Here is a 13719-nt window from a genome sequence, read left to right as displayed (position 1 = left end):
TTCCTACTCACTGCCAAAATGTTACTTTGGAATAATAGCATATACCACTAAAATATAAAGTTATTACTTGGAAATGTTAGTACATACGAAATAAGATCCTATTGACTTGACCAATAGTATCTTTTAGGACATCTCTTGGAGATACACTCAATGTGGTTTTTGAGAGTATACAATTTAATGATGGTCTAATTCCAGTATTAGTAAAAAGTAAAAAAAGCTTGTATGGATAAATAAGTTGGTTTTTTAAAAATAGCCTATATGTTATTTTATCAGAATATTTGTAAGCTAACTATATATCTTCAAATTCAGGATCAAATGAAATGAGTTTTATGTGTATTCTTTTATTTTTTCCTTATCTGCGATTATTTCTAATTATTAAATTATACACAAATTATAAATATGTAAGTTTTAAAATTATAAAACATTTAAAAATTGAACCTTTAGAAGGTTTGATAAACGTGGAACTATCACATAGCCATTTCTTACTGTGGGTATTATGGGCGCCAAAATACAGCATCAAGAGCAAAGATTCTAAGCAGAGTCAAATAGATACAGATGCGCAAATTCTGGCTGTGTGCCATGTTAGCTGAGTGACCCTATTTGGACAAGTACCCAAATTCTCTGATCTTGGATACCTCATCTGTAAAATAGGAATTTTTCCAATACTCTCACATGAGTTTGGAGAATTAAATTAGGTAACAAGGATAAGACACTTAAACGAATGCGATCCATTCTGGTTAATAATTTATATAATTTAGTTATTAGCATTAAATTATAGTTCATAAATCTCTAAGAAGAAACAAAGTTTTTATGTTTTTTTTCTTTTGAGACAAAGTCTCACTTGGTCACCTTCAGTAGAGTGCTATGGTGTCACAGCTCACAGCAACCTCAAACTCTTGAGCTCAAGAGTGATTCTCTTGCCTCAGCCTCCCAAGTAGCTGGGACTATAGGCACCCACCACAACACCCAGCTAAGAAGCAAAGTTTTTAAAAATCTTTACTAAGACATAGACTGTATCACAACCCTGTAATTCTTTGATGTCCAAAGTAGTTTAATCAGTGACATTTACCAAATATCCAATACAAATGACTTTTATTATAAGTACAAATAATCAGTTTGTCCTTTCTAAGAAAAAATTCTTAGAGATAAGTTTAAAAATATTCAAATTTACGGGCGGCACCTGTGGCTCAGTGAGTGAGGCGCCGGCCCCATATACCGAAGGTGGCGGGTTCAAACCCAGCCCCGGCCAAACTGCAACAAAAAAATAGACCGGCATTGTGGCGGGCGCCTGTAGTCCCAGCTGCTCTGGAGGCTGAGGCAAGAGAATCACGTAAGCCCAAGAGCTGGAAGTTGCTGTGAGCTGTGTGACGCCACAGCACTCTACCAAGGGTAGTAAAGTGAGACTCTGTCTCTACAAAAAATATATATATATATATTCAAATTTACATATAAGAAGCAAAAATGGTTAAATCTACTAAATACATTTTAAAAACTGACTCTTAACGTTCCTGGATCTTTGGTGACAGAAATATTGCTCTCTCACTTTGAGCCTTGGTCCAAGCACAGGGCAAGGTTCATACCTTTGAGAGCTCTCTGTAAGACTGAAACCACATTGGGTTAATTGCTCATTCTGTATCCTCCACCAACCAGAACCTCTTCCAACCCACAACTATCCTGTTTTGTCCCTACACACGCCTTTCTAACTCCCCCATTTGAGCCAATATTGCAGCAGTGGGTCTGGAGTCCAACTGCTTAAGTAGGCCAATTTGTCCCAATACTTAGTAGCTCTGTGACCTTGGACAACTTATCTGACCTCTCTAGGTCTCAGTTTTTTGTCTATTAAAAGGGAATAATAATACGTCTATCTTTTTAGGATTACTAGATGACTAATCAGATGACTTAATTAGTTTATTCCTCTTAAGTCTTTAGAATAGAGCCTTCCCCATAGTAAGTTTAAAGTAAGTATCAGCTACTATTATTAACCTGAAATAATTGATGCAAAGAGAAAATTACAGATTTAAGGATTTTTAAAAAAATTAAATACTAAATTATTTACAATAAATTTCAAATTTTTTTTACACAAAAGTAGAAAATAATGCTACTTGTGGAAATAGTCTTTTGGAAGGGGATATGCTTGAAAAGAGCTAATCAAATTTTAAAAGATAACATTCTTTAGCCCAGCAGTTTCTTTCATAGAGATAACGTAGACATGAGCTAGAAATTTACCATGAGGATGGTCACTGTAGCTTGGGTTTATAAAGGCCAAAAATTCAGAAAATCATCAATAATCTAAACATCCACCAGTAGAGAAGTGGTGGATGTTTAGAAGTTAAAAATATTATAATGTCATCATATAATAAATTATCATGCACTCGTCCAAAAAAGATAGTTTGGTCTGAGTTTTTGGAGGTTTTATTTTAACTGATTGAAAAAATAGTCATAGTACTTTGAGTGAAAAAAATTCCCTAATAGTGTGTAGCTTTTGAACACATCTTTAATAGAAAATATTATTCTGGACACATAGAAAGTTTTAAAAGACAAAATGTTGGAGAGACGAGTGATTGTATCTCTGAATACTGGATTTCTTCACATTTTTATCAACTTCCAATGGCTGATTTTTTTCTAATTTCACTAAATGAGCTTGTGTTAATTTTATAGTAAGAAACTTTTTAAAGAAACAGCATATTACAACAGGTTTTTATTTTTTTCTTTGCTCACCTGTTTTCTAGTTTTCTATAATAAATATCTGGTACTTACACAATAAGGAAAAAATATTTTATAAGAAACTAAACAACAAACAAGGTTGATTATTCCCTGTAGTCAAGAAAATTGAATCGTACACAATTCCTGAAAGTCTTATTATGCACATTCAGCTATACACCGAAGTGGATCTGGGAAATCCATTTTCGTGATGCAGAATCAGTCAAATGTGGGAAGATCTGCAATCTTTCAGCAGTCTTTGACTTGTTTATTACCAACAGAGCCCTCTAATGTTCTTTCCTATTTCTTCTTTTGATACCATTAACTTCTTGTACCACAGCAAACATGATTTCTGTATCATATTCCCTTATCCACGAGGGATGGAAATTAACAAAAAGAGGATGGAAGAAGTGAAAACCCTTCTAAGAGAAAACCAAATATATAGTTAGACAATGTTGAAAAAAAATACTTGAAAGGTAAAGTTAAAATAAATTTCTCTCTTTTCTTTTCATCCTCCCAAATATTACCATTTCTCTGAATTAAGTCACTCTGGAAATCTGATAGGGTGACACTGGATTCTGTAAGGAAGTCAAAAAGATTAAGTGGAGGAGCTACATTGCAAATGGACTAGGGCTACATTAATCATTTGGGGGCTTGATAAGTGAATGAAGTATGTGAATGAAGTAAGCCCTCACCTGTAGACTCCAGACGTCCTCCTCCTCGTAGTCGGTGGTAAATGGCTGTTTCAGGAACAGTGGATTTCCCTCACAGTAGAATTCCCTCAGCTTCAGATTCTGAAACTTAAAAAAAAATAAAAAATGATTGCACAGCCAAATAACAAACTTCACTTCTGAAGCTACATCTTTAATAACATTATATTAAAATTACTTTACTTAGGATTTATAATTCATATTAGTTTAGGGTTTTTTGAGACCAGGTCTCTCTCTGTTCCCCAGACTAGAGTACAATGGTGGCTTCATAGTTCACAGTAACCTCAGACTTCTGGGCTCAAGTCATCCTCTTGTCTCAGCCTTCCCCATAGCTGGGACTACAGACATGTGCCACCACACCAGCCTAATTTTTGTAGTTTATGTAGAAATGGGGTCTTGCTATGTTGCCCAGGCTGTTCTTGAATTCCTGGCCTCACGTGATCCTCCTGCCTTGAACCCCACAAAGGGCCACCATGCCTGGCCCTCACATTGGTATTTTGACTAGGGCATACTCTAGTTCTTAGAGGTAAATATTTATATTTGAAAATGTTGTATTTGTTAAAAAAATAGGCATAATGAAAAATAACATTCTAAAATACACCAAACTACCTTATGATCTATATATGTTCAATGAGGAAAGTAAAAGAAATAAAGAAACATTGAAATGTTCTTATTATAACCTGTTGTGCACAGTGAAAATAAAGAAAGTAAGAAAATGTACACTTCATCAGAGTAATCTTCTATGCAGAAAATCTAAACCCAACTGGAGTCCACCACTTCAGTAGAAAAGTAAGAGATTTGCTTATATGAACACCATGCTTTGCCTCCCAAGAACACATGTGGCTTCTAAAGTTAAACTAATTTAGGAAATTACTTCTCTGAGCCTAGATTTCACCTAGATAATGGAAACGATAAGACCTATCTTCAGTGCCTTCAGTGATATGCTGGTAAACCAGTTCTCTGGAGGGAAAAAATAGAAAGCCCTGATTTGTGGGGTGTGTTGATTCCATGGTGTATATACTCCTACCACAGCTGATTCAAGAAATGAGAAGGAGTAGTCTTTATGCTTATTGTTCTATATAACCATAATATTTTCCTTTATGCCCAAAGAATTTCATTCCATGCCTACATCCCATGCCCCTCCTCACCACCCTCACAATCTCCTCCTGCTCCCCACTCCAGCCAATGCTCCCCTCAGCCCCCAGGCCTTTGTCCTATGTGAGTCATCCCAGTAACACTCTAAGTGATTTCATAGCAAACTTTTGCTGATGAAATGGTCTTTTAAAACAAAAGTCTGGTCATAATATAATCTTGCTTAAAACTTTTCAAAACTACTTTTCATGTATAAGATAAATTCAAAAGCCCTCCTATGTCCTAGATGGTTCTCCTTGGCCTTCTCTCCACCTATTTAGCCTGGTAAGCCCCATCTTCTCCCTTCTAAGCCAGCCATACTGAAGAACTTAGAGATCTCACAAAAGGCCTGAGTCTTATCTCACAGTTATTACTCAAGCTCTACCCTTCTAACTCATGCCACACCCGGATCATCTCTTCATCACCAAAATATCATGCCTCTAAGCTTCTTCAGTCTGTCAAATGTTTCCTTATTTTCTTATTGGGTGCTGTATAATAAATGAATCATTTCACCTATACTCTGAGATGCTCTTTATTGAAAAATCTAAATATTCATCTGTCAGACCTTGGTCCCTTTAGGAACTATGTCTTAAGTGACCATGTAAAGAAAGCTCAAATTTCAGTATCTAATACACAGCTGATGTTCAACAAATAATTTATAAATAACTGAACATCTTCTCAGAAACCCTGGGCTCGCACAGCTCCCCCTGGTCAGTCAAGATTTGCAAAGACCTTCTTCTCTGGACTTGGTAAATTGTTATAACTGTTCCCACAAAGCCCCAGGCCTTAGGAACAATATATAAATTCAACAATCCTTCTGTTGCTTCATGTAGCCTAAGTAATGAGGGAGGCTAGTTTAGTGAGAGCATTTTTCATATACTTGGAGGGAAAGGAGGCTGAGATTTCACATGGAATTAAATATAGAACCAATAAACCGGCTATGGCCAATTACCCTGCACTCCTGAGGCTACCTCAGAGCTCACAAAGTTACCCTTTAGTGGAAATGGGATTTCTAAACATGCTTAAGATTGAGTTTCAAGGAGGATAAGATTTAAAGGTGGGGGCTATAACATCCAAAATATAGATTCAATCAACTGCTCTAAAAAAAGAGTATGAATAATACTTATAACCAATGAGAAATTGAAGAAACTATAAAATGACCTTGATATCTAATCAGAATTGTGGAATGATTAGACAGATGATATCATTGGAATATAAGAAAGCCAAAAAATCTGTCCCAGGAACACCCCCCTCACACACCCTGCATGAATGGGAAGGAAAATGGGCAGAAAGCGACTTAGAGTCATAACCCTTCAGGATCTGCCAGATATTTGTTACAAAAGAAGATCCTCAGAGGGAGTTGAAGAGAGGATGCTAGGAGCCAAGCTGGGAAGGAGGAAGATAACTCTCTCCCTCTCAATCTCTCTCTCTCTCCCCTTCCTCTTTCTGGCCAGGGGAAAGCAGCTGAAGCCCTTCCTGCAGGCCCAGCCCTTTCCCAGCCTTTAGTACCCTGTCCCTTCAAGCCAAAGGGAAAGTGTCTTCAGAGTCCTCTTCAGACCTCTCCATTTAAACAGTGTAGAAAGAACTGATCTGGGAGGGCTTATCTGTGTCACCTCATAGACCCCATGTCTGCTTTAGACACCACTTCTGCCCTTGAACTATCTGAGAAACAGCAGACTGAAGAGACTGCCGTTTCTACCTGGCCCAATATGCAGTATCCAGCCTATGTGATCTCCTTAGGACATAAATCAGATCACATCACTCCCAGCCTCAGAACCATCCAGTCATTTCTCATCTGACTCACAATTGCACATTCCTCACCCTGGCTTATCCAGGACTCTGTTAGACTTGAAATGACCTGTGCCGTCCTCACCCTGGTTTACAGGACTCGGCATGACTTGTTCCCTGCACACTGTCTTTTGGCCTCAGTCCTTAGAGCTTGCTTTCTCACCTTCTTCGTTTCTCTCTCTCACTCCTCACTCTGCTAACACTGGATTTCTTCCCAAGTGTTCTCCACCTTGGGGCTCTATATTCACTGTTCTTGGAAGAGTTTGGTCTCAACTTTGTCCACACTATTGGAAGTCAAAATAAAATGGGATAAGATCTTTAGCAGTTGAGAAGGGAAGAACTTATGATAGATTTGATAACCAAACAAATTTCATGAATATGCAAAAGCAACATGAAAACGTCCTCATCTATGCATGAGATATGTAAGTTAACCGAAGAAAATTACTAGTGGCATGCAGCAGGTGAAGGAATGTGGGGAATAGATTCTTTTTGCCTGTCAAATGCAAAGAATAAAAATTAGAACACACACTGGCCCAGTGCAGACAAAATTATGGCAATCCATCTGAAAACAAATTGGATGCCATGTAAAGGGTGAAAAGTTATTCTTACCTTTTGAGTAATTCTACTTATAGGAATTTATCCGAAGGAAATACTTAAAATAGGAACAAACATCTATACATAAAATGTATTTCTCAAATTCCTAAATTAAAAAAAAATCTTCTCTGTATCAAAAAGTGCATGTTAAATTATGTCATATATCTGAATCCTCCCCTCTGCTTTTTCACTTCCTATGTCTCATAAAATCTTGGGTAAGCCCTATTATCCATAAAATTAGCCATAATCTTGGGTCAGCCCTACTATAAGTTTTCCTTGCCTCTGCACCCAAGCAAACAGGTACTTTTTGCAGAGTAACACCTCAGAATAGAAAATAAAAAAATCACCATAAATTCATTGTTACCAACTTCCAATGTGCCCTCAGTGGTTGCTGGAAATTACAATCTAGTTAACATGCTCAACTAACAATATTTTCTTTACTGATTCTTAATTCTTTACCCAATCATGAAATAGTTCTCCCCCGAGGCTAGCACATCCTCTTTTCACTTGTATTTTTCTCTGGGCAACTTTACGGTCCCTGTGACTGATTAAATCTCTGTGGCAGTGACTCTGAATCTATGTCTCTAGCCAACTGCACACTCACAGTCTTCACATGGATGCCTTAAGTGCACATCAAACTCACTATAGCCAAGACTGAACTCATGATCTGCCCTCCTAAATTTTGGTCTTGTTCTAGTGTTTTCTATTTCATCCTACAGAAAATTTACTAAGCCATCTCCATTTCCAAATTTACTTCTTAAACACCTCTTGAATCTGTTACGTCCTTCCACCGCTTTCACTTCCTTAGACCAAGTTATCATCATTTCTTACTTGGCTCCAGCAAAAGTCTACCAGAAATCTACCCCTCATTCCCTCTGGTTTCTCCCAGTATATCTGGCACATTTCAGATGGAAAGGTCTCATCAAAATAAACCTGGCTGTGTCACCTCTGACTAAAATCCTTTAAAATTTACATTGTCCTTAAAATAAAAATCAGAATCCTTCACATTCCCTGTATGCCTTGGCCGTGGCCTCTTACCAACCAGTCTGCAGTGAGCTCCAGTCACTGAGCATTCCTCCAGTTTCCTGAGCATCCATGTTCCGTCCACCCTCATGGCCTTCCCACATACTGTTCACTCTATCTGAAATGTGCCTTTCCCCTTCACCCAATTCATTGGTACTCATTCTTCAGACCTAAGTTTTTGTCATCTCCTCCAGGAAGCCTTCTCCAATGCACATGTTTATTCAAGCTCCTATTGTCTCTCATAGACTGTATCCCTTTCTTTTAGGGTACTGATTTCAGTTTATAATTATACATTCACAATGTTAATGATTTGGTTAATAACTATTTCTCCACAGCTTAGAAAGAGTAGAAAATATCTCTGCTTTTCTTGCCATTTATCTCCATTCCTAGTGCAGGGCTTAGCATGCAACATAAAATGTGTGGATTTAGCAAGATGGACTTGGGAGTCAATTGTTTTGTTTCAAGTTCAGCTCCACATTTACTGTCATAAGACCTTGAGCCACAAAATTCAACATCTTTAAGTAAAATGGAAATGATGATTATAGGTTCCTCAGATGGCTATTGTTAAATTATTATCAAGTTATTATTATTAAATGATACAACCTATGTAAAGTACTTAGAATAGTTCCTATGATACTGTAAATAGAATTAGCCATTATTATCATAGTAGGAAGTCAACAGTTTCAACTATTAATAACTTAAACATGTGTTGTTTACTTTATATTTTACAAGTTTAGTAAACATTATATGCCTGCCCATTTCAAAATTTGAAAGTTATTAAATTCAAGAATATTTACAAAATATTTTTAATGACAAAGAAAAATTTTTTTAGTTTTCTTAACCTCTTTATTTGGCTTTTGGCTAACATATTAAACTATAAATAATAAATACAACCTTTCCCCCAGGTGTGAGGCTAAACTAGCACCTTTTGGGCTTGGTTTATGTTGTCTAAAGGGTCAGGCTGGTGGTGTAGCTCCAGCGGCCTCTGCAAATGAGGCCTTGCCAACCACTAGTGGACAGACACATAGTATCTAGCACCAGTCCGTGGGCCTTCCCTCCTCCTGAGTTTCACAAGCAGGATCCGCGTGAGAGAAGCAGCCTGGAATTCTGTTGGAGGACGGCTGTAGTTCTTTCCAGGGAACACCCAGGATAAATAATGCCAAACTTTCCAGGCACAGAAAAATCAACCACAGTTGAGCTGAGGCAACACTCAGGGCTCATCCCCAATTGGTCCTCTATCAATGATGAAGGACAAACGAGGCCAGAGGTGTGGGAACTCAACATTCAGAGAACTGGCCTGGGAGCTGAGGTTGACACCAGTGAAAGCAAGTTCCCCAAACATCTGGGCCAAGTCTTGCATAAAGGCACAGTCAGGAATCTGGATACTGTAAGAGGAGTAAAGGGGTTCAGGTCCTTGCTGAGAGCCTCTGTGCCTTCCACCATCAGAATCACTGGTCCTGGCAACAAAGCTTTCAGGAGCTCCTCTGGTACTCTCACATGGCAGTACCTCTGGTCTCAGACTACAGCAGGGGTACTGCTGTGACACCCCATGCTTTGTTTTCTTTCTTTCTTTCTCTCTTTTTTTGAGACAGAATCGCACTATGTCACCCTCAGGAGAGTGCCACAGCGTCACAGCTCACAGCAACCTCCAACTCTTGGCCTTAAGTGATTCTCTTGCCTCAGTCTCCCAAGTAGCTGGGACTACAGATGCCCACCACAAGGCCCGGCTATTTTTTGTTGTCGTTGAATTGTCACTGTTGTTCAGCAGGCCCGGGCTGGGTCGAACCTGCAAGCACTGGTATATGTGGCTGGCATCCTAGTGGCTGAGCTACAGACGCCAAGCCATGCTTTGTTTTCTTGAAGACATATGCTACTCTGTCAGGTTACTGTGCTTGTGCTCAGTCCACATTTCCAGTTCCATATCCTTGGTGAACCTTGATGAGCCCCTACTGCTCTCTCAACAAAGAAAATTGTTATAATATTGAGCAAAGTAAGCAGTTTTGAATCATAATTTTCAAAACAAAGCATAGAAATGTGCTAAAATAGTTGCCACTGGGTTATATAACTGTAAGTAATTTATTTTTTATGCACTTTTATGTTTTCCTGAATTTTCCAGTCTTTTCTACAGAAAACTATTTTTATAACCAGGAAAGAAGTACAGGAAAACTCTTTCTTTATAAAGTATTAGAAAATAGACCAAAAATGGGTGGCCTCCTAATGTGAAAAAAAAAAAAATGCTTGTCAATTTCAACACTTGCCAGCCTTTTAATTTTTTCCACTCTTGTGAAAAAAGTCATCACCATTCGTCCCTCTTCTGTGAGATAATTAATGCTTAAGAGTAAGGTAAAAATCCGCATTTGAGGCCTCCACTGACTTTCTTTTAAAGTCTATACTCTGCCTTTTAACATTCTAGTTATGTCCCCTGAACTTCGCTTATTTTAAATACCCACTTCTCATGAGGACCACTGCTGCCGATTTCAGTCATACACCTAGTTCCATTCAGCAATTGCCTTTTCCCCCTGTTGTTGTTTCTAAAGTTCTGTTCCTATCAGCTCTGCCTTATGGAAACTCTACAGGGTCTCTCTTCATACTTTACTGGCAAAGTGTTGCCTGTTTACTTGTGTGAGTCTTGTCTCTTGCCCTTCTAAATAATGTCCTGTTTATCCTTGATACATATTCTCTTTCTCTGAGTACTTGTTCTGACCTACATAACTGAAAAAATACCCATCTCACCACCTGGTTTGCATGTGAGTCCTGTCACTTCCATGTGCTGTATCTCTGTTATCTATAAACACGAAAAAAAAATTTTTTTTTTTACATAATAAATGTTTTATCTTTATTCAATTTTAAATACAGCAGTGAAAGGTAGGTAGAATTGTCTATGTGAAGATATTATATTCTCCATTAATATTTACTTTTTGTTTTTTTTTATTAAATCATAACTGTATACATTGATATGATCATGGGGCATCATACACTCGCTTCATAGACCATTTGACACATTTTTATCACAATGGTTAACATAGCCTTTCGGGCGTTATCTCAGTTACTGTGCCAAAACATTTACATTCTACATTTACCAAGTTTCGCAAATACCCCTGTAAGATGCACCACAGGTGTGATCCCACCGATCCCCCTCCCTCTACCCACCACCTCCCCTTTCCAAATTCCCCCTATTATTAGGTTGGAACTGGGTTATAGCTTTCATGTGAGAGCCCCAAATTAGTTTCATACTAGGGCTGAGTACATTGGGTACTTTTTCTTCCATTCTTGAGATACTTTACTAAGAAGAGTATGTTCCAGCTCCAACCATGTAAACATGAAAGAGGTAAAGTCTCCATCTTTCTCTAAGGCTGCATAGTATTCCATGGTGTACATATACCACAATTTATTAATCCATTCGGTAAACATTCTGGTACAAATATCTTTGTTATGTTGTGATTTTTGGTCTTCTGGGTATATGCCCAGCAGAGGGATTACAGGATTGAATGGCAGATCTATTTTTAGATCTCTGAGTGTTCTCCATATATCTTTCCAAAAGGAATGTATTAATTTGCATTCCCACCAGCAGTGCGGAAGTGTTCCCTTTTCTCCACATCCACGCGAACATCTCTGGTCTTGAGATTTTCTGATATAGGCTAGTCTCACTGGAGTTAGATGATATCTCAAGGTAGTTTTGATTTGCATTTCTCTGATGATTAAAGATGATGAGCATTTTTTCATATGTCTGAAGGCCGTGCGCCTGTCTTCTTCAGAGAAGTTTCTCTTCAAATCCCTTGCCCAGCCTGCGATGGGATCCCTTGTTTTTTTCTTGCTGATGCGTTTGAGTTCTCTGTGGATTCTGGTTATTAAACCTTTGTCAGAGTTATACCCTGCAAATATCTTCTCCCATTCTGAGGGCTGTCTGCTTGCTCTGCTTACTGTGTTCTTAGCTGTGCAGAAGCTTTTTAGTTTGATCAAGTCCCACTAGTGTATTTTTGAAGCTGCTTCAATTGCCCGGGGGGTTCTCCTCATGAAATACTCACACAGACCAATTTCTTCAAGGGTTTTCCCTGCATTCTCCTCTAGTATTTTTATAGTTTCATGTCTTAAGTTTAAATCTTTAATCCAATGAGAGTCTATCTTAGTTAATGGTGAAAGGTGTGGGTCCAATTTCAGTCTTCTGCAGGTTGCCAGCCAGTTCACCCAGCACCACTTGTTAAATAGGGAATCTTTTCCCCACTGAATGTTTTTAATTGGCTTGTCAAAAATCAAATAGCGGCAAGTAGCTGGATTCATCTCTTGGTTCTCTATTCTGTTCCAGATATCTACTTCTCTGTTTTTGTGCCAATACCATGCTGTTTTGATCACTATCAATTTGTAGTAAAGTCTGAGGTCTGGTAGTGTGATTCCTCCTGTTTTGTTTTTATTTCTGAGTAATATCTTAGCTATTCGAGCTTTTTTCTGATTCCATATAAAACGAAGTATTGTTTTTTCGAAATCTTTAAAATATGACAGTGGAGCTTTAATAGGGAGTGCGTTGAAATTATATATTGCTTTGGGTAGTATGGACATTTTGATAATGTTGATTCTTCCCAGCCATGAGCATGGTATGTTTTTCCATTTGTTAACATTTTCAGCTATTTCTTTTCTTAGAGTTTCATAGTTCTCTTTATAGAGATCTTTCACGTCTTTTGTTAGGTAAATTCTCAAATATTTCATCTTCCCTGGCACTACTGTGAATGGGATAGAGTCCTTAACTGCTTTTTCAACTTGACTGTTGTTGGTGTATATAAAGGCTACCGATTTATGGATGTTGATTTTTGTAACCTGAGACGCTGCTGTATTCCTTGATCACTTCTAGGAGTTTTGTAGTAGAGTCCCTAGTGTTTTCCAGATACACAATCATATCATCTGAGAAGAGCGAAAGTTTGATCTCTTCTGACCCTATATGGATACCCTTGATCGCCTTTTCTTCCCTAATTGCGGTGGCTAAAACTTCCATTACAATGTTGAAAAGCAATGGAGACAATGGGCAGCCTTGTCTGGTTCCTGATCTGAGTGGAAATGATTCCAATTTAACTCCATTCAATATGATATTGGCTGTGGGTTTGCTGTAGATGGCTTCTATCAGTTTAAGAAAAGTCCATTCTAGACCAATTTTCTTGAGTGTTCTGATCGTGAAGGGATGCTGGATATTATCAAAAGCTTTTTCTGCATCAGTTGAGAGAATCATATGGTCTTTGTTTTTTAATTTGTTTATGTGCTGAATTACATTTGTAGATTTATGTATATTGAACCAGCCTTGAGACCCTGGGATAAAACCAACTTGGTCATGATGTATAATTTGTTTGATGTATAATTTGTTTGATGCTGGATTCTGTTTGATAGGATCTTGTTGAATATTTTTGCATCTATATTCATTAGTGATATTGGTCTATAATTTTCTTTTCTTGTTGGGTCTTTTCCTGGTTTGGGGATCAGGGTGATGTTTGCTTCATAGAACGTGTTGGGTAGTCTTCCTTCTTTTTCTACATTTTGGAACAGGTTGAGTAATATAGGTACTAATTCCTCTTTCAAGGTTTGGTAGAATTCTGATGTGAAACCATCTGGTCCCGGGCTTTTCTTTTTAGGGAGGTTTTGTATAGTTGATGCTATTTCTGAACTTGATATGGGTCTGTTCAACATTTCCACCTGATTCTGGTTAAGTCTTGGAAGGTGGCATGCTTCCAAGTATCGGTCAATTTCCTTCAGATTTTCATATTTCTGAGAATAAAGTTTCTTGTAATATTCA

The 13719-nt window shown here is 37.9% G+C and overlaps 1 protein-coding gene across 2 annotated transcripts in view; it reads right to left on the bottom strand.

Annotated features, from left to right (window-relative positions):
- The window catches only part of LRRC69 (leucine rich repeat containing 69), a 122620-nt gene that overhangs the window by 21112 nt on the left and 87789 nt on the right, over nucleotides 1–13719 (bottom strand). For both annotated transcript variants that reach the window (XM_053558846.1, XM_053558847.1), the window contains one exon: nucleotides 3396–3500. In XM_053558846.1, coding sequence (XP_053414821.1) covers nucleotides 3396–3500 — 105 coding nt within the window. The remainder of the gene's footprint in view (nucleotides 1–3395; nucleotides 3501–13719) is intronic.

The sequence above is a fragment of the Nycticebus coucang genome, chromosome 13 (assembly GCF_027406575.1).
Source record: "Nycticebus coucang isolate mNycCou1 chromosome 13, mNycCou1.pri, whole genome shotgun sequence".
NCBI lineage: Eukaryota > Metazoa > Chordata > Mammalia > Primates > Lorisidae > Nycticebus > Nycticebus coucang.
This window is presented reverse-complemented; position numbering and strand designations above follow the sequence as displayed.